Source organism: Pseudonaja textilis, chromosome 4, assembly GCF_049901715.1.
Source record: "Pseudonaja textilis isolate UNSWEBS1 chromosome 4, rPseTex1.2, whole genome shotgun sequence".
Lineage (NCBI taxonomy): Eukaryota > Metazoa > Chordata > Lepidosauria > Squamata > Elapidae > Pseudonaja > Pseudonaja textilis.
The window spans coordinates 43497504-43523052 of NC_141993.1; the positions used below are offsets into that span (position 1 = coordinate 43497504).

The 25549-nt window shown below is 33.4% G+C and overlaps 1 protein-coding gene across 4 annotated transcripts in view; it reads right to left on the bottom strand.

Annotated features, from left to right (window-relative positions):
* SHOC2 (SHOC2 leucine rich repeat scaffold protein) overlaps nt 1-25549 on the bottom strand; it is a 70926-nt gene that overhangs the window by 3125 nt on the left and 42252 nt on the right. For all 4 annotated transcript variants that reach the window (XM_026704755.2, XM_087932739.1, XM_087932738.1 and 1 more), the window contains exons 2-8: nt 16744-17664; nt 12362-12499; nt 7228-7358; nt 4919-5107; nt 4111-4233; nt 1942-2079; nt 633-750 (exon numbers count right to left, since the gene is read on the bottom strand). In XM_026704755.2, the coding sequence (XP_026560540.1) occupies nt 633-750; nt 1942-2079; nt 4111-4233; nt 4919-5107; nt 7228-7358; nt 12362-12499; nt 16744-17446 (1540 nt within the window). In that variant the 5' untranslated portion in view covers nt 17447-17664. The remainder of the gene's footprint in view (nt 1-632; nt 751-1941; nt 2080-4110; nt 4234-4918; nt 5108-7227; nt 7359-12361; nt 12500-16743; nt 17665-25549) is intronic.

Sequence of the window (25549 nt, forward strand, 5' to 3'; positions counted from 1 at the left end):
ACTTGCAAATTCCAACTTACATTTTCAAAACACTCCAATGAAACAAAATCATGCCTGCATTTGAGAAACTTGAGCATATTATGCTGTGCTAAATGTCAGAACTGATATTAAATGAATCTTAAATATCAGGATTATTTCCCATTCTGTGTGGGAAGCTCAAAAATTTTTCAGGGGCTCTGTGTTAATCAATGATGCATGATGAGGATAAAGGTGCTGCAATATCAATGGCTTTTTTTCCTGAAGACTATTACAAATTATGCAAGTTATTAAAAAAACTATTCTAGTCATATGCAAAGTGGAAAAAAAACAGCTTGGCAGACATAGTAGAACTTTTACATACTACCTTTGTGATTCTTACATTCCCAAGATTGATCTTTTGAGTGGAAAAGAACTTAAATATAATAAATACTGCCAGATGCTGACTTACATTGAATATCTCATTGGTACATTACAGCAATATTACTCAATCTCAGCAACCGTAGATTTCATTTCTCAGGATTCCCTAACCATAGCCCAGTTTTAATGGGAATTCTGACAGTTGAAGTCCACACTTAAAGTTGCTGAGGTTGAGAAATACCGTATCAGAAGTACCTTATCAATACTGGCCCATGAATTTATGGATCATATCTTACCAATTTCCTCAGGAAGTTGTGTAAGAAAGTTTTCTCCCAGCCCAAGATGTGTCAGATTGATAAGGTGACCAATTCCTCTGGGAAGAATGCTCAATTGATTATTCGTTAGGATCAGTCTCTGTTTAAGGAATATATATTGTAATCATAAAATTAGTATCTTCCACCAAAGAATTAACAGGTATCTTATCATTAGAACAACAGCCTTTTTCTCCAACTGTCAACAAATAATGGCTACACTTGGGGCTGCATTACTCCAAAATGTTATTGACATACAAACCAGAACTGTCAAATATTCTCTAAAGTCATTGTCCATGTGTACACACATTTAAAAAAATCTTTCTTGTTTTTTACCATTTGCTATATTTATTACTCAGTATAAATTCTCACTTTTTCAAGTAAAGGGCACTCAAAGGAACTAAGTTTACAAAAGCAGTAAACATGAAAGTAAAAGAAATTAGAAAAACCTGCTAAAAGTTCTGACTGAAGAGGAAGGCTTTAACTTCTTTCATAAGGCTAAAGAGGCTAGGGCAGTGGTGGCTAACCTTTTTGGGCTCCTGTGCCCAAAATTGTGTGCGTGCTTGCATGCTCGTGCTCCCAAGCCAGCACCCAGAAGGCAATGCATGCCCCCCCATGCCCCCTACACATGCACGCGCAATCCCACCCCACCCACCCACCTGCTGCCCCCTTACCTGCACTGCGCCTCACAGCTGATTTTCAGCTGGTTTGAGGCCTTTTTCGGCCTCCCAAAGGCTTGAGGAAGGCTTCTTCAGGCTTCTACAAGCTTTGTAGGCTGAAATCTAGCCCTGTTTCATCACTTCCTGTTTTTCCAAAAATACTGGAAGTGACAAAACGGGGATAGTGAGGTAAGTTTGCCTGCAGCTCGTGTGCCAGCACAAATGGCTCTGCGTGCCACCTGTGGCACGCGTGCCATAGGTTCGCCATCATGGGGCTAGAGTTACATTTTATGCCATTCTGAGTATTTTTTAAAATAAAATTTTAACGTTTATACAGTAAATGCATTTAATACATTCTATAGCTACAGAGAAATTGAGCATCTTTCTTAGTTTCTCTTCCTTATGTATTAGAAGGCATTCCCATATAACATAACAGAATTTAGCATCCAAATGGCAACTAATTTATAACATGGCAGTTTTTTTAAAAAAAACAACACAAAATCCAGTATGATATAGTGGCCAAAGATACCAGGCTAAAAACAAAATGACACAAAGGCAGTCAATCAATCAATCAGGAAGGCATTTATATATACTTTGAATTGGACAAAATATTCTATTCCATGTAATTATTTTACCTGCAGATCCCTAAGGTATGCTATTTCATTTGGCAACGATTCCAGCTTATTTTCCTCTAGATCCAATTCTCTCAGTTTCCTCAAATTTCCAATGCCATGTGGGAGGTTTCTTAGGAGATTATTTGACAAAACAAGAACCTAAAATAAAATTAACAGAACATTTAATGAGCTGGCAGCCATACATTAATGGCAGAATAAGCTAAATATTTTTTTAAATAAAAAGAGCTAGGGACTGTTTACTATTAAACTTTAATGCCATATTGGCTCCAGCAAATATGACTTGTGAAGTAAATAAATATTCTTTATTGGGCAAGAATGAAGAAAAACATTTTTCTGGAAACTATAAAAGATCTGTGGAAAAGTTTACATTTTCACATTCCTATCAACAGATTTTTACTTTTATAAGAATGGTTTTTCATGAATAATTTAATCACAAAAGCATTTAAATTATTTTGTGCATGTAGTAAAGAATTTATATATATATACTTTTATCCTACAGAAATGGATAAGAATAGAGAAAGGGCAGGGCAAAGACATAAAGATGAGAAAGGAAGGCAAGTGTTTATATACATACCAATTACAAGGAATGTATATCTTTTATGAGTTGAATGGGAAATAAGGAGAGAATAGATAAAAATATTCCCTCCATAAACCACTTCCCATACTCACACACCCAAGCTTAAATTCTTTGTTAGAATTCATATACAAAGTTATACAATACATTCATTTTAGTTTTACCAAAAAAAAACCATACCCAACTGAACAGGTAGTTCTTGACTTACATCCATTGCCTAATGACCATTTATGGTCCTCCCCAGAATTATTTAAAATATTTCACAAATTAGATGGGGGAAATTTTGTTTTCTTTCTTTTATGGAAACAAAAAATAGATAGAAAGATTAAAGGTTTATAGATCTTAGGTGTCTTTTTCTTAAAATAGGCTCAAATAATATAAAAAGGATTATTTACATTTGATTGAGTTAAAGAATACCAATATTGTGGTAAACTGGATCATTAAATAATAGAGAGAAAGATTAAGGGTTTATAGATGTTGGATATCTTCTTTTTATGTAAGGTTTAAATAATATAAACAGGATTACATTTGATTGTGAGAAAGAATATCTAATATTGTGGTAAATTGGATTAATTGGATTAATATGACCAATGCTCGGAATCAACACTGTTCACACATAATTTGGATGAATATTAAAATAAAATAGAAAGGGAGAGGAGGAGAGGAAAAGAGAGAAGGAAGAAAAGGGAAGTGGAGAGGGGAGGAGAAAGAAAGGGAAGAGGGAAGCAGAAGGGAGAAGGGAGGGAAGGAAAAGGAAAGAGATGGAAAGAGATAGACTGTCAATGCAAAATTAAAAATATGAGGAGAGGGGAGAGGAGGAGAGAGGAGAGGGAAGTAGAGAAGGGAGAGAGGGAGGTATAGGGAGGAGAGGGAAAGGAAAGAGGGAAGGAGACGGAAGCGGAGAGGAGAAGGGAAGGCAGGGAAGGAGAAGGAAAGAGACAGAAAGAGATGGATTGTTGATGTATAATTGAAAATATTTGTATTATAAAGCAAAATGCATAATAACTTTTTTTTAAAAATATGGTTTCAATGTTTTGACAGCCAACCCTACCCCTGTGGTCAATGGCAACTGGCTTGCATTTTCAGCCTTATGTAGGGTCCCATGATCACATTACCACAATATGCTTTTTTTGCAGGAAACTGATATTTACTTTCAGTTTTCAGCAAAAAAAAAAAAGCTGACTGGGTACAGTGAAATTGCTTAAAGAACACTATGATCATTGAATGACCATAGCAAAACATGTCATAAAATTAAGCTTAATGACCCCCATGATTTACAAACATAATTCTGGACTCAGTTACAATCATACATTGAGGACTACCTGTATATCATTATATATTCACCATACAGGGAAATAAAAACTTGCTGATTAAGATAATTTACTAGCTATATCTTCTCTAGGCTCAAATAAAACTAAATCATATTGTGCACAGCGTAAGTACTGATGTGGGACAAATCTGGTATGAAGTTTGTTTAAATAACCCTTCCAAAATTAGGTTGTTTCAGAGTATATTTGTTAGTTTCATCAATTAACAATAAATATATCAAGATTGGTCAGGTTCCTTAGAATCTTTTATATTCTAACGTTTACCACCTCAAGAGAAACAAGCCCAGATACATCCTCAGGAATTTTGTTGAGTTGATTTGTAGCTAAATTGAGTTCCACCATGCTGGTCCATGTCCCAAAATCCAGGGGAAGTGATGTCAGCTGATTGTCCTGTAATTTAACATAAAGTAAGTTTAGGATTTTTTTTCTAAATTAAGAATAATAAATTGTAAATGATATTCAGTTAAACACATAAAGAACATAAATTTCACTATATTCTCACAAAGAAATAATAATTACAAGGGCTTGGAGTTGTTTTTTAAAGAAATGTTCACAATGCAATTTAGTCAAGGACAGGATGCATTCTACATCTCCAAAAAAGAAGGCCTTGAGGAGTATCAATGTTAATTGAATGTCCTACTGATTCTAAAAAAAGAACCAGTTTAGTGTAATTGTAGTCTTATCGCCCATATAACTGCAACAATTAAACAGTTGTCTGTTTTAGCTTTTCTATTTTAAACCATCAACAATTTGAATTAAATATGTGCTACAACAACTTTTAGCTAGATTTAACTGATAAGTAACCTAAATAACACTTTAATGTTTCAATTTATTTGTTTTGTACTTTTATGGAAAATACTCCTCTATGTTTGCAGCTCCCTAATTTCATCATTTATCATAAGTTACTACATTAGAAAGCCTTTATACTGTTGATACTAGTTTTATAAACAATTCTAGGAAAGGGATCTTACAATATCAGGTATCCATGGTATCTGCCGCAATTCTCTTTGGCTGCATTTTCATACAATATTTTATTTTACACTAGAAAATTCGTATTCCTGAAACAATGTCTCACCTTCATGTTCAGCTTACTTAATACTTTTGCTCTAGAAAAAATTCCAAAAGGAATTTTGTTAATGCGGTTATGTTCCATATTGAGAGCATAGATAGTAGAGAACTGTGAAGGGCCACCAACAGGGTAAGATTGAAAACAGTTCCTTGCCAGAGTTAGACTAGTCAGATTCACAAGACTGGATAAGAGACCCTGTAAGAGCAAAGTGAACAAATCAAATTATATATTTTATGTACTCTAATCTCCTTGTAGTTGAATAGATATTTTTCTCTTATATGCAGCCTAGCTATCAAAGTCTATTCAAAAAGAAATGTCTTTAAGAGTGATTCTTTCTGCTATTGATAATATCTTTAATAGCTGTAATGTTTGCATTTCTGACATAAAATAAAAAATGTCATTCTCCAGAAGCAATTTAAGGAGTAGCTACAATATTCCATATAATAAGGGAAGAGGTGACAGACAAACTTGCCAATCTTTTGAATTGCCATATTGTCAGGGGATTCTTGTTCCAATTCTAAGATATCTGAGGCTACTGGGGGAGATTTAAGCCTTTAGCCAAGAAAAAGATATTATCTTTGCCTGAATGTTAAAATGTATAACTTTAAAGGATGCAGAGATATTAAGCATATGAAACACTAATCATTTATTTATGTCATTTTTAAGGAGAAAATATTAATCCCTAGACTTTGCATAGCTGACTTTTCAGATCTTGAATGTTTCCAAAAACTAGTTCAAGGTTCAAGGCTATCATAATAGATTTTGAAATGCACCAGTATTTTGAGAATTAAAAGTTGAATGTATTATTGTTAAAAGAATCCCAATTTAAACAATTTGTGAATACAGTTGGACAACCAGATAATATTTTTCCAGCTAATATTTTAAAACATGTTTACTCAACAGGCATTTCATCATTAAAAACTTAGTGTGTTTTGCAATTCTGCAGTTTTCTTTCGAAATGCATTTTCTTTCTTCTGCAGCCAAAGTGATATGCTTTAATGGATTACACTACTATGCTAATAAGTGGCTCTTTTCAGCAACAGTTATAAATTATATACAAATCAGCACTTAAAAATGCAAAATTCTATTTGTTAAGGGTGTTTTAGACTGGGAGCCCATTTATAAAGTAATCTGACTTCCAGTCAGTTTCTTTTGTATGTTTAATTACTCTTAAGTAACTTCCATAATGTTCTTGGGAGGGGAGATTAATTACTAAGCAACTTTCTCCCATTAGCAAAGTCTACAAGCGATATTTATTCATTCCCAATCAGTTTTAGTATTAATAATTTATATAACATTTGATGGATTTCAGTGCTTTATTTCTATATCATTTCTTATTCAATGCCAATTCTAATCATTCACATCAACATTATATCACTTTAAACTGAAATATTAATCCATATTTGTGTTATACAAATATATAAGTAACTTTACAATTGTCATGCCAGATTTCTTCTTCCATGTTGTTTTTTGTGGAAACGGAATGCAAATAAGTAAATTCACATTTTTGTACTTTCTGATTCTATGCAATTGAACACCCATAAACTGAACAATTACCAGTTCCACTCAAAGAATCATGTTTGCAACACAGAGCTCCTACTGCATTTGCAGAATAACCTAGTGAATTCTTGTTTTATATATAATTATTTTATTCATGTATTTGTATTTTAAATTTAAAATAAAAGTGATTTGACGTGAAGATGAGGGGGACATTTCCAATCTCCAGAATAAAGCCATATTATTTGAAATAATAATATTCCAAAATCTTATTTGGAATAATATTCCAAATCTTGGTTTATAATTTGGAAGTATTTGCTGATTATCTTGGTTTATTTTAACAAGCATTTAATATTGCCTTTTTAAATGTTTTTAATGTATTTGTACATTGTCAAGAAATCTGCATGAAGTCCAGGTCGACTCATGTGGATGATTATAATGGCTACTAAATTTGAAAATTTTTGTAAATTTGATTTAGTTTCATTTATCACATTTAGAAACTACCTATCTTCCTAACAGAGCAACCTTAAGCATTATAAATCTTTAGAACTCAATCATTCAATGTGTTATTTGGCAATGTTAAACAAATCAAAATCTTCTTTCTCTCACATGTCCTCCGGTTTACTTTTCAAGATTAAACTAACATTATGAAGCCAGAATAGATTCAGGTGGTTTCTACATTTAATAAAATAAATAAGCAAATTCTGTCCTCAAGATGTTTAGTATTATAAAATTTATGATGAAGAAGCTTTTATTATTTTATTTTACTCAAATTGAATAATTTATTTTTATTACAGGGACTCCTACAAGTGTCTTACCTCTGGCAAAGTAGAAATAATGTTATTTTCCAAATTTAACTCATCAAGTTTACTGCACTGTGCTAGAGTCCTGGGTATTGCTGAGAGACGGTTATATCTCAGACCAAGGCTTTTCAAAGTAGATAGATTTCCTGAAAACAAAACAAAATGTTTAAGAATCTTATGTTTAGAAACTTGTACTAGCTGTATTTATTCTTGGGAAAGGTAAGTCCCTCTTTCACTTTATTACTGTTTATTGAAAAAGACATATTCTTCTCACACAAAGATATGAACAGCTTGAACATTAGGATTATTTACCAACATATAAATATACAATTCTAACAAATTAATCAGTATTTCAACAATATTCAATTAGTCAACATAATTTTCCACCACTGTGCTTTGCTTTCACAGCTATCTCCCCAGCAATACTTTAAATGCATACATCTAAATGCTTTGTTTCTTTTTAATCATTGCTGGCTGTCGTCACCACAGTACTTAAGAGCAATTTACACATTTTTAGATTACTAAGATAAGCATTCCCTTATGAGAGAAGAGGCGACATTAATACATTTCAAAAGCAGTGAGACAAAAAACTTTGCAAATGAACTTCATGCCAAAAGCTAATGAATGAAAGATCTTCTGTTGTCTGAAATTTTTTACATACCCATAAACCTATTTCTGAGTGTATAGATATTATTTAGTGCAATAATGAGTACTGGGGAAACACTGTCAAGGTAAACTATTTTATGTACAAAACCCTTAGTTTGTTCGTAAATGTGCACTAAATATGAAAATACATAATTGCAGCAACTTACACCAGTTAAATACAATATTCAAATGGTGTCCTTTTCATTATTTGCACAATGAATAGTAATTATACAAATGTCATAACTTGGTCCATTGATTTAGAAAGTCTGCTAAATCAACATTTTATTGTACTGTTTATGCCTGAACTAATTTATCTTACCCTTTCAGTTAACAGGGAATGCTGCATAAAGTATGGGTAGTAAATTAAAATTAAAAATTAAAGCTGGTATAGAAGGTTTTCCTTTTTATTTCACTAACTCTTAATGATTCAAGTTACCAAACAATGATGGCAACAATGATATATGGAAAACTTATTTGGAATGTAAGAGAAGTAAATGGTAAAATGAATGCATACATGCATACATGATTGAATGAACTGAATTAATAATCTGTATTAAAAGAAATGCAGTTATGTTTTAGTTTGAGAATTTAAGAGAATTTAAGAAAAAGGAAGATATAACCAACAATGTGTAGATCTAATGGACTGATAAACACACTCTTCATGAGTGAGAAGTACAAGGACGATGTTAATTTCTAAATGAAGGATAGATTTGGACAAAAAGAAACAAGAGTGAAAAAGAACAGCTACAGGAATAGATAACTTCATGTAAGAAAACAACTGTTGCAAAATATGATGAAAGATATTGTATGCTGGGTGGGTATACAGAGAAAAAGATAAGTGCAAATAATGTAGTCTAAGAACAAGGATCGATTTTAAAAACCACAGCAATATCAGTTTGATGGGAGTTTTAAAAGTTTCAGAAGTGGAGGAAAACAGCCAAATGAGAAGGCTCCAATAGAATTTATAGAATATTATTTTTAAAAATAAAAATGATGAGGTGACTTTGGGGTTACATTGACATGAGGAAATGCTGGAAAGAGTATTGTAGAGATTTGCATAAAAGGATGATTTGCAGACTGGAATCAAAATAAATGAAATCAAAGTTACTGTCCTTTACAAAAAGAAAGTTAGAAATGCTGCTAAAACCCTGAAACATGCTACATTTCAGCTACAGATGGGATGAATACCTGGCAAAATATTAAAATATGAATGTGGTTTGTTTATAGTGATTGTGATTCTTGTTTAACATGATTGTTAAGCCTTCTCCTATGCCCGGAATGGGAAGAATATAGTTACTGTTCTCTTACACAAAGGAAAAGATAATACCACAATGGAAAACTTACAGATGAATTAGTCTTGTATATGCTAAGGAAGGTATTTGATAGAATTCTCACCCAAAACCTATGAGACCTAACAGCAAGCAACAATTTGGAAAATTCATAGAAGCCTTATTCTATGGATATGCAGATCAGATTTTTGTAGTAATTGCTATTTGTGAGAAATGTATGGCTTATGGAAAAGAAAAATGTTTGAAAGAGAAATGAAATATATATTTGAAAGTTATATATAAATGGTGAAAAATGAGAGCAACTAGAAGGCTTAGTTCTTGGACATCTTCAAGATGTAGTGTATTCTTGTTCAAACTGAGCCAATGGACAGTCATTCTGTGAGGCCCCATTCTTCAGGAGATATGTCCAAGAAACCTCCTCAGTTATGTTTTTTGTGTTTTTATTTGATTTTATTTTTATGATTTCATTCAGATTGCATTTTAGTGTGTTTTATTGTAAGCCAACCAGAGAGCATCAGTTTTTAAGGCTGTTTTTAAAAATAATAATACATAAGTAAAATTACTCTTTGAGATGGACATTTCTCACTTTCCTGGAAGCATATGCTTTTCTGCTCATGAAAACTAATATTTCTTTCATTAAAGTCTTAACATAATTACAAAGAAGCCATCACCAAGGAGATGTTTCTACCTCAAAGAAAAGACACATGTGACAGAAAATACATTTTTAAAAATACAAGTAACAAATACAATTTCAAAATCTTTTACATAAAATATCAAGTAATTTTGTTACCATTGCCATATTAACTGTATCAACTATTATCGTATTTATAACACATTGGTATGAATACCGTACCTATATTTATATTTATTATAAATTGATTCATGTTAAGAATGAAAGGGGAAAATGATAAAATATAAAACAGGTAAGTATCTAAAACAAAGCAAAACAAAACATCAGACTGATAATACTTTAAAAACTGAGTAATATCACCCTAACTTATATACCCTAATCCTAACTTTGGGTATATCTGAATTTAGCAATTCTAACCAACAAAATGATCCTTCTATATTGAAAAACTGATTTTTCAGGCTATTTGCTTCTCAACGCCTTATGTTTACCACATACTTCCTGTGGTAATTTCACTGTGGCTGCAAAGTGGCTTATCGTTCCTTAAAATATAGCAAGCAATACGGGTTAGTCCTTGACTTACGGCCACAATTGAGCCCAACATTCTGTTGTTAACCGAGACATTTGTTAAATGAGTTTTGCCCCATTTTACACCTTTCTTGTCACAGTTGTTAAGTCAATCATTGAAGTTGTTAAATAAATAACCCAGTCTTAAGTAAACCTGGCTTTACCATTGATTTGCTTTTCAGAACATTGCAACAGATGATCACATCCCTTTGGAACACTGTATAAATATGAACCAGTTCCCAAGCGTCTGAATTTTGATCACATGATCATGGGGTGACTACAAAGGTTATAAGTGTGAAAAATGGTCATAAGTCACTTTTTTCAGTGCCGTTGTAACTTTGAAAATTACTAAATAAACTGTTGTAACTCGAGGGCTACCTTTACATGTTGCCTATCTATCTTTCTATAAAATCATAACAATTCTTCACATGAAATAGTGCTTCAAACACAAAAACCAGCCGTGTCTACTTTTACAGACGCAGCAACAATCTGTCAAGTCTGGTCTTGTTTGTCATATTATGGATACTTTGAGAATCAAAGCCTGGAACATTCTTACTATGACTCTGAATGTTTGTTGCTGAAAAAGAAATGCAAATCTTTGTCAGTTTTTTTCTAAATTTTAGCAAGTTGCTGAAAATATTTTTTTGTATCACTCTCAGGCTGAGGGAGTGTCCATTAGTATCTAGTAGTTATTTTCTAGAAAAACTCAGGCAAGCATTATTTAAATAGAAAAAGCCTGTGACCTATCTATCTTCTTTATTGTTTTAGGATATAGTTGGGGGGGGGGGGGAGACCAGAAAATCCTTATATTTGCAGGATAGTCATAACAAACAAGCTAAGCTACTGCCGAGGACAAGAAATTGCTCATTCAAAATTAAAAATTGTGTTTGGCTACCTAGCATAGCATTAGTACTCCAGAAAGAGACTAGGTACTAAAATAAACAATGAAGCCAAAGCAAGATTTTGCTCAAGTGGTTTAAGAGATATCTCTTCCCTATTTGGCCTGGATTTGTTCTGAAATAAAGAGCTCTTGTCATGCTTTTTTTAAACTTAAAAATTCAAGGTAAGTATAATTTGGGATCAAGCTCAATTCTGATGACTGAACGACATGTTTTCTTGACATATAAGGCAACGCTTTTGCCTTCAATCTCTTTTGGAAGGTTTTTCCAAATCGTTCTTTAGCCAAAAGCCCTAATTTCCAGGAACTTTGAATACTAAGACTAACCTTGCATGACTTCTGAGATCACAGTTCACTATTCTGTACATAGCTGCTAAAAACATCTATGGCCAGCCAAACTTCAAACCAAAGCAATGTATAGTTTCATATTCACCAGTTTGAAAATACTGAGATATAAATTCTCCATTCCTCACCGTTAGCAAGAAATGAATTATTTGGTAATATTTTATATAAATGTGCATATGACTGTTTCCTCAAAACAAACAAACTCTATCAACCTCATGTGAAAATGAAATAAAAATTTTAAGTACAGAAAAAAATCCAGAAATTAGGAATTGAAGTTGAGAGTACTTTCCAAACCTATTTTGCAATCACTATGTCTTACCATATAATTTATAGGTTTTCCTACATGAATTACTTTTTCACATATGAAAACTGCAGTATTTTAAATGGATCTTACAATACAAATCTACCTATGTTTACATAACCAAATTTTAAATGAACTTATTGCAAATAATCAACAGGACACCTATGATAAAATTGCTTATTTACATAATTATAGGCATATGTGAATTGTTAGTTTGCTTATATAAATTTTAAGCCTAAAAAAGAGCCAATTTGGCGTAGTTAAGATACTGATCTAGAAACCAGACAACAGTGAGTGCTAGTCTATCTCAAGGCATGGAAATCCATTGTGTGATTTTCAGTTGCTCTCTTAGCCTAACCCAACTCATAGGGTTGTTGTTGTTGGAAAAATAAGGAAAGAGAGAAGTATGCCTTGAATTGTAAAAAATAAAGGCTGAATATAAATTTAATAATTGAATTACTGATATTTTTACTTACCTATAGTGTCTGGAAGGTCCAAAAGTTCATTGTGCTGTAGATCAAGTTTAGTGATCTGTGTGCAATTGCCAATCTCCTTTGGAAGATGTTCAAGCTGATTGTGGGCTACATCCAGCGTTATGAGGTTACACAACTCACCTGACAATGAACAAAGTCACATTGTTTGAGATTTTGTAGTAAAACGGGATACGTGTTTTTTCAATATTTAAATAATGTCTGATGGATTACAAAGGATTATAGCTAAAATTAAGAAAACACAAACAATATAAAGACACACACATCAAGTAATACTATTTTTTAACATTCTTGAATGTTTTAATATCCCATTCCATTGTATGTTTTGATTGTTCATTTTTATTAGAATTAAATAAATAAAATAAAATGATTAGGAATTACTAGAATAATTTATTTTTAAAACAATCCAATGCAGCATGTTGTTGTTTGAACCCAAACACTTTAACTGAGTTTTAAAACTCTGTACTACACAGAAATTTTTTAAGAAAAGCCATGTTATTGTGTCCTGGAGTTCCAAGATATATCTCCATAGTTTCATAAATTCTTGCAATAATGAGGAAACTGTATACAAATAAATAAAATTAACATTTCTATAAAATTATTTGTAGTAAAGAGAAATATTGGATTAGAGAAATGCTGTCATATTCAACATGTTCCAGTTTTCAATTTATAATTTTAAAAAAATGAAGTAATTCATATTAATGTCCTAACAAAACCAACAAATACCTGCCTTATGTTAAGTATTATTATATTTTATTTTTATTATGTAATTTTTATCATTTAAGATTTTAAAAAGAACAATTGGACAATAGTATTTGAAAAAGAAGCATCTTCCAGTGTTCTTTTCTTTTGCAGAAATGCTTGAAGAATTCAGATAATTCCCAAAAAGTATTCTTAAAAAAGATATTCAACCAAAAGTCCAAGCAAGTTACATAATTAGAAATTACACAGACCAATTTATATTCTGCTATACTGAGCATCAATAAAATAAACAGACAGAGGTCTCGTGTCAGCTATCAAACAAGAAAACTAATAATCACTTGCCAATATCTGATAATTTATCCCTGTTTAAATTGTTCTGCAGAAAACCAGTAAGAATTGTACCTAGCAGGACAATCCACCAACTAGCTGGAATCCATGAGATGCCCATGATAAGCCAAGTCAAGAATGAAAATAATGTGCAATTTGACACCTCTCACAAGGGACTAATTATACTTTTCCACATTTTCAGATCATGCACCATCTGTTCCAAAGTGAACACTAAGTCTAATGAGTTATCCACCCAGGAATCAAAGCTGAATAAAGGCTGAGATAAAAAGGTAATGGAAAGTGAACTCTGGAACCTGAAATCTTCTCCATGTCACTAGCTCTTATTTTGCCTTGATTTACTTCCTCTTCCTCTTTTTCTCTTGGTGCCCATTTTCTCACATTCACCCCATGCAAATCCACTCCTCAGACAGGATTTCTCCCTGCAGCAGTGTATTTGATGAAAAATAATTCAAAACTTCATAAACAATATGTAAAATAGCCAATGGTCTTGGCTTGACTGTTAATTTGGTCTGTTTTTCTTACTTTTTACATTTTTAAGCAAATTGACATTTTAATGTTCCTTATATCATAATAAAGCCTGCACTAAATCATATAGGGGAAATACAGACTGTTTTCAGAAGGAAAAGTGAGCCCAAACTTGAAGTAGAGAGAAAGCATGTGGAATTAAGCTGTGCATTAGTTTCACAACAATGACTGGAAAAAAACAGAAACCATTTTTCCATAATACATTAGGCTTAGACATTAGCAGAAATACTTTTACCGTACTTTTAACGTTTTTAACAAAGTATTCTTTGCCTCAAATGTATGAGGTACTAGGTGTTATATTAATTTGCTTAATTTGCTGTTCCTGGTAATAAAGAGCAAGAGCCAGTGACACTTTATTATTTCTATGCTGTCATGTCTAGGTGCTAAAAAGCACAAGAGGCAGCACATACATCACTGGAATCCATGAGTCTGGACTGAAATATAATTTCCCTTGACATGTTGAGAGGCAGAAACAATTTCCCTATCGTTCGGGAAATGTATAGGCTAATTAGCATGTCAACTTTTGTTGTCCCTTCTACAAGCTAACAATTCAGACATATAAAATTAGACTGTTTTGCTTATAAAACTTTAATTTTTGAACTGAGAAATTATAGCATGCAAGTTCAGAATCCTTTGAAGATGTCTAGACATATACAGGATAATATTAAAAAATACAACAGAGGACCATAATAATATATTTTTATAATAAAAAAATCAATTTCAGGAAAAATGCATCTAGCAAAAAATTATTACAAGATATCTGCACTAGCCATATAAAAAAACCACACAAGCTAAACCTGACCAATATTTCAAGTTATAACAATGCCCTGAATTTGGTCAAACATACAACCATATTTCTTTCTTATTTTTAAGCTTAGCCTGTTACTATCATTTATCATTTTTCTATTCCACTCTTCATTTTTGCCGCTTCAATGTAATAGAAAATTTCATACACAGATATGGAAAGTATGAGATCTTAACAGAGGGAAATTTTGTCCATGTTTTCTTAAAAGAACAAACAAATTTTATTGTTAACCTATTGTCAGGATTTTTTTTATTTTAAACTATTCTCCAAACTATACAGAGAAGAGAAAAATTATGCTATCAAATATGTTAGACAGTACAATTAGCTAGACAGCATGAATTTTATTTTCCCAATGGCAACAGCAAAAAGACTCAAGCAATCTCAAGATTTGCAACTTATCTCATATACCCGTGATGGCGAACCGACACAGGTGACACACAGACCCATTTGTGCAGGCACGCAAGCTGCAGGCAAACTTACCTCATTGGGCATGCATGCACCTCACAGCTGATTTTTGGCCGGTATGAGGCCTTTTTCAGCCTCCCAAAGGCTAGATAGAGGAAGGCTTCTGCAGGCCAAAAACTAGCGCTTCCTGTTTTTTCCAAAAATCAGCTGTGAGGCGCAGTGCAGGTAAGGAAGCGACTGGAGTTGGTGGGTGGGTGGGTGGATATTATGCATGCATGCCTAGGAGGTGGGGGTGTGCATTGCCTTCTGGGTGCTGGCACGCGAGTGCAAGCATGCAAGCCCACACACAATTTTGGGCACAGGAGCCCAAATGGTTACCCACCACTGTCATATACAGTTGGCTGGTACAGTAAGAATATGTTATAGTTTTTAAGAATGATTTTTTTTTCTTTCTCAGCCAAATATTCCACTCTGTGAAATATTTCTCTTCTCCTCTTACCTAGATTTCCTTAGTTCACTGCAGTCTTTTCCCAAAATGTACCTTGCCTCGGGCACAATTTTTTCTAAAGCATTGACAAGTTCCACTCTATTCCCAAACACATTGTGCAAACTTAAGATAGTATGACTAGAAATTATAGTTGCACTTTGAAACAAATCCATTGCAAGGATTTTTTTTAATTATAAACAGGGCAGGTTAGGTAACCTGAGGGCTGAAGGTATGCCTAAGAACAGATCTGTGTTTACGGGCATAGCATTGCTGACTTCTGAGCTAAAGAAATAATTATTTTTAAAAAGAACCTCATATATGGCAATGAGACAAATCCCAAAAGTATCCTGAAGTTTTAATTCATGTTGTTCAATCCTGAAGTAAACACTAGCTTAATTTTTTTAAAAAATGGATATATATCATAGGGGGACGCAATGGCTCAGTGGTTAAAAATACTGAGCTTGTCAACTAGAAAGCTGACAGCCGGGGTTCAAGTCTTGATCACCGCATAATGGGGTGAGCTTCTGTTAATTCCCCAACATGTGCCCACCTAGAAGTTTGAAAGCAAGTAAATAAATAGGTACCACTTTGGTGAAAAGATAACCATGTTCCATGCACATCAACGTATAATCATGCTGGCACATGACCATAGAAACGTCTACGGACAATGCTGGCTCCCTTGGCCAAGAAACAGAGATGAGCACTGCCCCGTAGAATCGTATGCAACTGGACAGGAGAAACATTTACATTTACCTTTTTATGTATTATTTCAAGTGAAATAAATCTATGAGACAATTAAAATTGTTTCAACAACTGAAATTACCATTCATTACAAATAGAATGTTGAATATGTGGTAAATTTTACCAATCTCAGAAGGAGGGAAGGCTGACTCAACCTCAAGCCCCATCAGGACAAACTCCAGACTGTGGGCAGAGTTAGCCTACAATACTGCATTCCAATCACTGTGCCACCAAGGCTTAATCAATATTAATATGTTTAAATCACTATAACTTTTGCTCATTAATAGCAGGCATACAATAATACCAATGTAAACAAGGGATAAGCATTTTATATAGGTTTTTAAGAAGTCTTACCAATTTCTGCAGGAAGTTGTTTGATTTTGTTCTCCCGTATGCTTAGCATGGTGAGATTGGACAAGTTCTTGATATCCTTTTCCACTGAAGTGATACGATTAAAGCGCAGATAAAGTGTAGTAAGGGAAGTTAGCCTATACACAACAGGAGGAATCTCTCTCAATTTGTTATGCCGTAGATCAACCATACGAAGCTGTTTCAAGTTACCAAGAGAGTCCGGAAGGCTGGTGAGTGAGTTTTCACTTAAGGCCAAAGTTTCCAGATTCACAAGACAGCCTACCTCAGCAGGTAATGACTGTAACTTATTTCCATACAAATAAAGTTCCGTCAACTGTGTTAACTCTTTGATAGATGATGGGAGCAAATGTATAGACCTCTTAGCCAAGTCCAAACGTACTGAATTTTCTTCCCGACATTTGTTTAGCTCTTTGATCACCTCAGCATTACTGGATTTTTTACGGGCACCTGGAGCTGGGTTGGGCCGTTTTATTGTGTTATCTACTGAAAAAGCCACGCCTAGCTGTGCACTACTGGAGTCCTTCTTCCCATCTTTGGCTTCCTTCCCTTTGGTCTTAGTTTCTCTGTCTTTACTTTCTTTCCCAAATCCACCAGAGGCCTTGGCCTCTTTCTCTCTTTCTTTTGCTGAAGACACTTTGGGATCCTTCTCCTTACAATCTTTTTCTTTTCCAAGACTACTACTCATTGTTCCTCAGTTTAATTAATACCACTTGAAATCCAACTTGAATTTTAATTAACAAAATCCAAAAAAGGAATTAAGATGATTCATTCACTATTAATATACAAGGAGATTTAAAAGACAAGAGTGTGGTCTAGAACTAACAAATGTGACGGCATAGTAGTTATCTGCTACATGTTTGATCCAGACAGCTTAGATAGTCAAAAAAATCTTCATCAGAAGTTCTGTAACATAATGAGAGAAAAGAGACATTAATTCATAGATGTTCTCAAAACCGTATGCTGATATGCTCTGCAAAAATGGATATAAAATCACAGATCATAACAATTCTGCTTTAATTGGTTATGAGGAATAAAAGATATATTTCCCCAAAGTGCATTAATATAAATTAGAATTTCTATTCTAATTGCATGAAAACCAAAAATCGTAACATGAATAATCAGCTGACAAAATATTTCAATGAGGCTCCTTTGCCTTGCTCTAAACTGGTCTTACATGATAGAATGCTTTGATATTCTGGAATGTAGCTATAAAACAATCACTTTAAAAGTAAGTTGAAAGTCGGGGGCTCACAATAATTCTTGCAAAAAACAGCATGGAAAATATATAAAACTAAAAAAGATGATGTTATTGTTAAATATGCTCTTGACAACTTAGCATTCCCTAATCCCGCTTAGGTTTTATCCAGTTCTAAAAAAAAAAAGTTACTTTTATCCAACTCTTCCTTTCTAGCTTTTTGTCTCACTGTCCACAAAGTTTTCCTACGTTCTGTAGTGTAGAACATTGTTTCTCAATTTTAAAATCTGAATATTTCAATTCCCAGATTTCGCATTAAGTGATGGGGAAATATGTATTTTAAAGATACCAAGGTTGAGAGACTCTGCTACAGAAGGTTGGAGCACCTATGTGAGTACAGGTAGTCCTCAACTTACAATTCATTTAGTGACCATTCAAAGTTACAACAGGAATGAAAAAAGTGACTTATGAGTTTTTTAGACTTATGACCGTTGCAGCATCCCATGGTCATGTGATCAAAATTCAGACACTTGACAATTGGTTCATATTTATGACACTTGCAAAGTCCCAGAGTCATGTGATCAACTTTTACAACCTTCGGATGAGCAAAATCAATGGGGAAGCCAGATTCACTTAACAACTGGTTTACTAACTTAACCATTGCATTGATTCACTTAACAAATGTGGCAAGAAAAGTCATAGAATGGGGCAAATCTCACTTAACAAATGCCTCACTTAGCAACATAGATTTTGGGCTCAACTGCAGTCATAAATCAAGGAACAGCAGAAATTATCTCCATTTCTAGATATATTGAAACGGATGGACTCTTCCAAAACCAAGCAGAGAGATTTTATAATGTTCAGTCACAATTTCTAGTATTCAAACTTAAAGACACAGAAAACTTTTACTGTGAATTCCAGCTTAAAAGGTATCATAAATATCATTAAAAACTTGGATTATATGCCATTAATTTATTGTTAACTCTTAGCAAAAAAACTTTTGCCACTTCCTCCCAAAAGATGCTGATATTGAAATAAATTTATTTATCTATCTTCCACAATCTAGAAAGAGTCTGGACAACATGAAATAACTTAAAAGAACAAAGTACTAAAAATCATATATAACTAATGAAAAACCAACAGAAATCAGCTGCTAAATGCCTTCTGGAATTACATTTGGCTAATTTTCAAAATGCCTGCAGAATGTGACATTTCATATTTGCAAGGTGGAGAATATTCCATAAAACAAGTCTGCACTGATAAACCTAGCCTGGACCTATGAACCTTGCAAGGGCTCCTGGGATATTTCTAGGATAGGCAGATAAAAACTGCTAAAAACAGAATCTGACTTTTTAATTGATCCTGCAAATTTTTTTCTCGCTGTTCATTAACAACTTCTTCTGGAAATGTATCTACAAAATGGAACTTGAGAATATTATCTAATTTGCTAAACCCAGAGTCAAATTAATCCAGTTAGGACACATATGCAAAGATATAAGTTTCTGAAAAGGCTCTTAATGCTGAGAAAGATGAAACAAAATGGAACAAAGGTGATCAGGCTTATTTTAGTTTATTAGCAATGAGTGCACAATTGAAAGAGATGAAGGACTAAGTTAGGGGTAGATCATCATGGAGAAAATCTATGTGGGTTGCACATAATTATCAATCAAACAGAAACTGGATGTGGAGTTTTCCACTGCATAATGATAATTTTGTTATTAGATCAAAATAATATTTTTTCCTTTCAAAAGAAAAGAAATGAGAATGGGAATATCATAGTCTTTTCTTAAGATTATGGAATTACAAATGAATTATTTGTTTAACTTCTCCAAAAACTATACAGTCCAAAATTATTTTTTTAAAGAAATCTAAGTATTTGAGGTGCACGTACTCAGACCTCTTTTAATAAATATTAAAGCGAAATGAGAAAAAGGATCCACCAACCTTAATGAATGAATTACTGTCAGATGAAGAATACAATATACACACTAAATGTATTTTTATGAGACTATAAATTTTTAGTTTCTTTTATGAAATCTACATACCACACAAAAATTAGAAGTTTAATCTACTTAGCAAAGCATTTAAATGTTAAATGGTGCATTTCTTGTTGAAAATATATTAACTCAAATACAATTTCAAGCAAGTAATGTATCTGAAAGAGACATGGAAGGAGAACAATAATTATTTTCTGTTATTTCAAATCACAAGCAAGGATGTGGGTAATTATGTATATGATAAATAGAACTGGATGTAATATTTAGTAAGGTCTACACCCAAGCAATGGATAACAAAAGTTAGAAAAGCAGATGATCTATGTGATCATCTCCAAAAGAGGTTTTTTTTTGTGAGCTTATCATAGAATTGCTTCAGACACCATAGTCTTGTATTCGTCTCAAAGTTTTGTAGATGATACATGTAAAGCATATCATCTTTCTCCTTACAGCAGGGATCTCCAAACTTGGGACTTTAAGACTTCCTCCTCCAGTCATATTAGCTCAGGAATTCTGGGAATTGAAGTCCACAAGTCTTACACTTGCCAAGTTTGAAGACCCTTGCCTTACAGTATGAGAAACACCCATCAGAATTGTAATTCAACTTAAAGATTTTACTTTATTTTTTAAAATATAAAGACACAAATAAAAAGATACAAACTAGCATTTCTAGAAGACAAAACCATATTGCTAACATACATATTTAGGCATTACAATGTAACACACCCATAGCATATTCTGTGTTTGTAACCTAAAATGCACGATTTTTCCTGGTACCTTTTTTTCTTAAAATATAACAAGTTATTTTTCATCTTCAATAAGCTGGTCAGATCACTAAATTAATACATGCCGCACAAGATACTACAGTCCAAATTCTGTTTCTGAATTTGCAATTCCAAACTTAAACTTAATACAGTTATGTTTTCTGTGAATGTGTCACAGAAAGAAGTATTTAGTCTGGGTCCTAAAAATTTATCTCCACTGTAGACAGAAACTAATCTGCAAAGTATTCAGAGCACAATCCTTTTATACTGTATTACCTCGTTTCCAGCAATTGGAAACAGTTTGTACACCATCCCATGTGGTTTCTCAGCACGTACCATTTTGAGTTCTTTATCACAGTTGTCATGGTAATCTGTGCTGCATTACAATTTTGCATAATCTGTTAAATCTTGAAAGCCATGAATTGCTATGAGTGATGGTCTTATCTACCATCTGATAACACCCACATTACAAAAATGCGAGCACTAGTGACATATTTGTTGATGGAAGGGAGTAGATGAAAAGGTTGACTGGAAGCCAAGTTGCACCAATTTGAGTTTTTTAAAGCAGACACACATTCAAGAATATGATTAGCAAAATGAAAAACCGACTCACACAAAGAGACTCTCTTCTGTAACGTACACTTCTAGATTGCTAGATACAGCAAAATTATTTCATTTTTCTCTTTATTCCAAGGAGAAAAATATAAAAAGGCAAGCCAGATCAGAGCAAAGACTTATCCAGCACAATGTTCTTTAGTTAACTAGTTAACACCCAGATATCTACATTAAGCCTACAAAATAAGGAATGAACACCACAATGAACTCTTGCTTTCTTTTCTAGCAAAATGTTACATGAAACACATGCAAATTAGGCTTCCAAGTGATCTTTGAAGGCATTACCATGTGGATTGTGTTGCAATAAGCCAGGTGGCTGATGATAAATAAAGGTATGAGTCATTGTAGCATTGCCTCATCTCCATCAAGTGGAGTTGCAACTGACACTCTAGCTGAGATAAAAACAAAAGCCCTCTGCCCATAGGGCCAAATGTTTCAAGAAGACCCTGGAGTCGTGGACTTCCTGTTTCAGGGATAATGCTTACCTATCCAAAGATATCAAAACTCTAAATTCTAACATACTTTCTACAATTGAATTTTATCTTATTCTCTCCAATCTACACTCTCAGCATCCAAGCACAAAGGCAAGGCTACTATGCTACCAATTTGGCCCAGATTAATAAATTCTTCTTCTTCTTCTTTTTCTTCAGCGTTTGTCTCGCGCTCGGGCGAGGTCCGCTAATGTCCTTGAGTACTGCTTCCACACCTCTCTGTCTGCCACGTGTGTCGGGTCTGCCTTCGCGATCTCTAGATCGGCCTTGATCGTGTCCATCCAGCGTTGTTTAGGTCTACCACGCGGTCTCGCTCCTCCGACAGTCACCTTCATTACAGATTTGATGATGGATTCTTCCTTGGCGCGGCTCACGTGGCCGACAAGTAGTAAATTAATGGAACCAAATCCTGAACTGCCAGGTAATTGTTCTCAGTGGCTTCATGTATATATTAAGGAGGAAAAGAAGACTGCCTCCTCTTGCATCCGACAAGCAGCCTCCAAGCCAGCTTCTTCTCTCCTGCCTCTCTCCTACCCTTTCCATTGAGGAAGAAGCAAAATCGCTGCAGAAAGTGTCTTCAATCACCAGCTCCCCAAGTTGGTCTAAAAGATTACCATGAGCAAAGCTTCTAAAAGCCATATTTTAGTATCTTTTAGTGTCTAAAAGAAACAGGACAGGTGCACTGCTCTCATCCAAGTCTACAAAGGTTATCCACTGTACAACCAAAGCTCTTTCCATCCCATCCTGAACTCTGATAAAAGACCCAAATACGCCACTTCTTTCAGGGTGTTCTTGTGGTTGGCGTCTCACCTCTTTTTGAACCTTTCCTAGAAAAGGAAAGGTTGAAGACTGACAGTAGGTTTTATAAAGTTACTATGAGATGTTCTAGGAGTTGGTAATATACCATGAAGCATGTTTCATTTCTTGAGCAGTAGCCAATTAGTCTAGTGCAACAAACCAATAATAATCCATTATCATGGATGTCAAAAGTAAAATGGAATGTTTCTGTCTTCAGACTTCCACAAAATCACACAAGTCAGCACCTTACTGTGAAGCTCAGCAAATTCAGATTTATATCTTAGCTGCATGGACATGCATAGGACTGTGCTGTAATCAATCATATTAACTGCCTTTTTAGCTGACTGGCTACCATTTGTCTGCTTCAGTGAAAAAAAGCTTTTAACGCATGTCAGATCTGCCCCCTCAGCAATGTAAAATTTCATACTTTCATCACTCCACAAATTCTATCCATAACTGCTAAAAAATTTGAAAACAGATTGATTTTATTTCAAGAAACAAGAAAGATCCTTCAGTTAAAAACTGAAAAAAACCCCAATATCCTTCTATTAGCATACAGCCAAGTATTTAGACTGATACATAATTAACAGTTGTGCTCATTCAGATATATATAAAGAATCCTTTTTAAAAAAAGAAGAAAGCTTATGTAGAAAAATAAATTAGTAAAATTCCTGTAGGATTTTCTTAGTAGGAAAGTTTTAGATTACAATCTGTAATATAGCATTGGTTTTTATACACACAGTTCAATTTTTGCTACAATAAACTAACATAACTATCATTTTTGAGGAAAAAATAACATTAATTAAATTGCAGGACAAATATTGTTTATAAAAATCAAAATAATAAAAGCAAAACAAAATTATTAAATTTGTATTCTTCCTAAACGTCCATTTTGCACAGCAACCAGTCATGATGAATAAATATAAGTGTTAAAATGTTGATATGCACCACAACAAGGAGTAGACAAATGTCAAGAGAAAAAAGAGATTAAGCATATAGCAACAATTAAGCATTATTTGAAAATGTATATTTACAACACAAATATCCAACTTGTGATCTGCATGCTAGTATTGCTCCATGTATGACACATACAAATTGTAGAGTTAGTTATGTTACACACTGTGTAGAATTGAAGAACTTATGAGACTTGCAAAACATTATCATTGTCGTATGAAGTCACAGGTATGTTTCCAGTATTTTTATAGAGGGAATTTTAATGTATAGATGTCCAAATAATTTCTGATACTGTTATCAAATTGAAAAATGTGTTTAAAAAACACAGAACAATGTATAAATTGCTCCAAAATGAAGCTGATCTAAAGCTATTATATAAAGTAACGCAGTTAAAATCCCTTTACAATAAAAACATAATCAGTGACAGACATTTAAAAGACACATAATATTAGCTATAAACAGAGATGCACTCTCCCAATTACTGTTATTTAGAATTTAAATTCACTTAAAATAAGATTGCAACATACAAAAGTGCAATATTTGAATTCCTGACTACATAATTTTGCTACGTAAAGATGCAAAGACCACAAGAAGAATCATAACTTTATAAGAGGTATTGTAAAGAAAAAGAGGTATGCCTAGTCAGTTGTTTATAACTAAATAGTTCTTTCTTACAATAATACAGAACACAATACAATTTGAATATAACTGAAGCAAGCATGTGTTTTCAGGCTTTTTATTATTGTAATGAAATCTATTACTATATGAAGTGGTGAGAGTGAAAATGATTCAAATTCAGCTATAATCTTTATATTTGTTTCCATGGATAAAAAACTGCAGAATGAATTGTTTTGAATAAACCAATCCAAAAGATGAAAATATGTGAGAAGGGGCACTGTTAGTACAGTAAACAGGAAGTTATAATTATATTTTTAAAAATTGAATATTGAGTATTATAATGCCAGATTTAAAAATGCTAATCAGCTTCAGTATATTCCTTTTGAAATAGAATTTTCCTTATTTTACTTGTCATTCTCTATAGGTAGTCCTCAACTTACAATCACAATTGAGCCCTAAATTTAGGCTGCTAAGTAAAAAATTCATTAAATTAATTTTGCTCCATTTTACGACTTTTTCTTGCCACATTTATTAAGTGAATCACTGCAGTTATCAAATTAGTAACACGGTTGTTAAACGAATCTGATTTCCACATTGACTTTGCTGGTCAGAAGGTTGCAAAAGATGACCACATGACCCTGGGTCACTGCAACCGTCATAAATATGAACCAGTTATGAAGCATCCAAATGTAAATCACATGAGCATGGGGGATGCTGCAATGGTCATTATAATTGTGAAAAGTAGTCATAAGTCACTTTTTCAGTTTTGTGGTAACTTCAAATGATCACTAAGTACATTGTTGTAAGTCAGGGATTACCTATATAATGGTGTTCATAAAATGATGACTGGCATCTGTGGAAACCATATAAGCAGACTTCAGAAGAGCCACAGGTCTTAAGAACTAAATGACAAGGAGTTTAAATTCTGCCATTACTGATCCAAAGAAAAAAATATTTATTTATTCATTTGGATCCCTTTATTATCTTTACTAATAACTCAAGGAGGCAAACATATTCAACAAACTTTCTTTCTATTTTCCCACAAGCCTGTTAGATGAGTTGGGCTAAGACAGACTTGCACACCAATTTCAGAGGGGAGGGGTGCAGGAATAGGGAACTAAAAGAGGTTGTTTTTTTTAAAGAGATGAAATAACAATTTAACAATGATTCTTAATTTCAGGGGCATCATTTTGAAATAAACATAATGTATTTACCTGAAATTAAAACAAGCATGCATATAAAACCATTTTTGTTTCCAACTCTTACCAAAACCTATTTGTCTGCATTTCTGTATCTTGGTGAATTTAGATTCTTCACATATTTTAAAGGTAGGGTCATTAGGAAACAAACCCTTTAGTC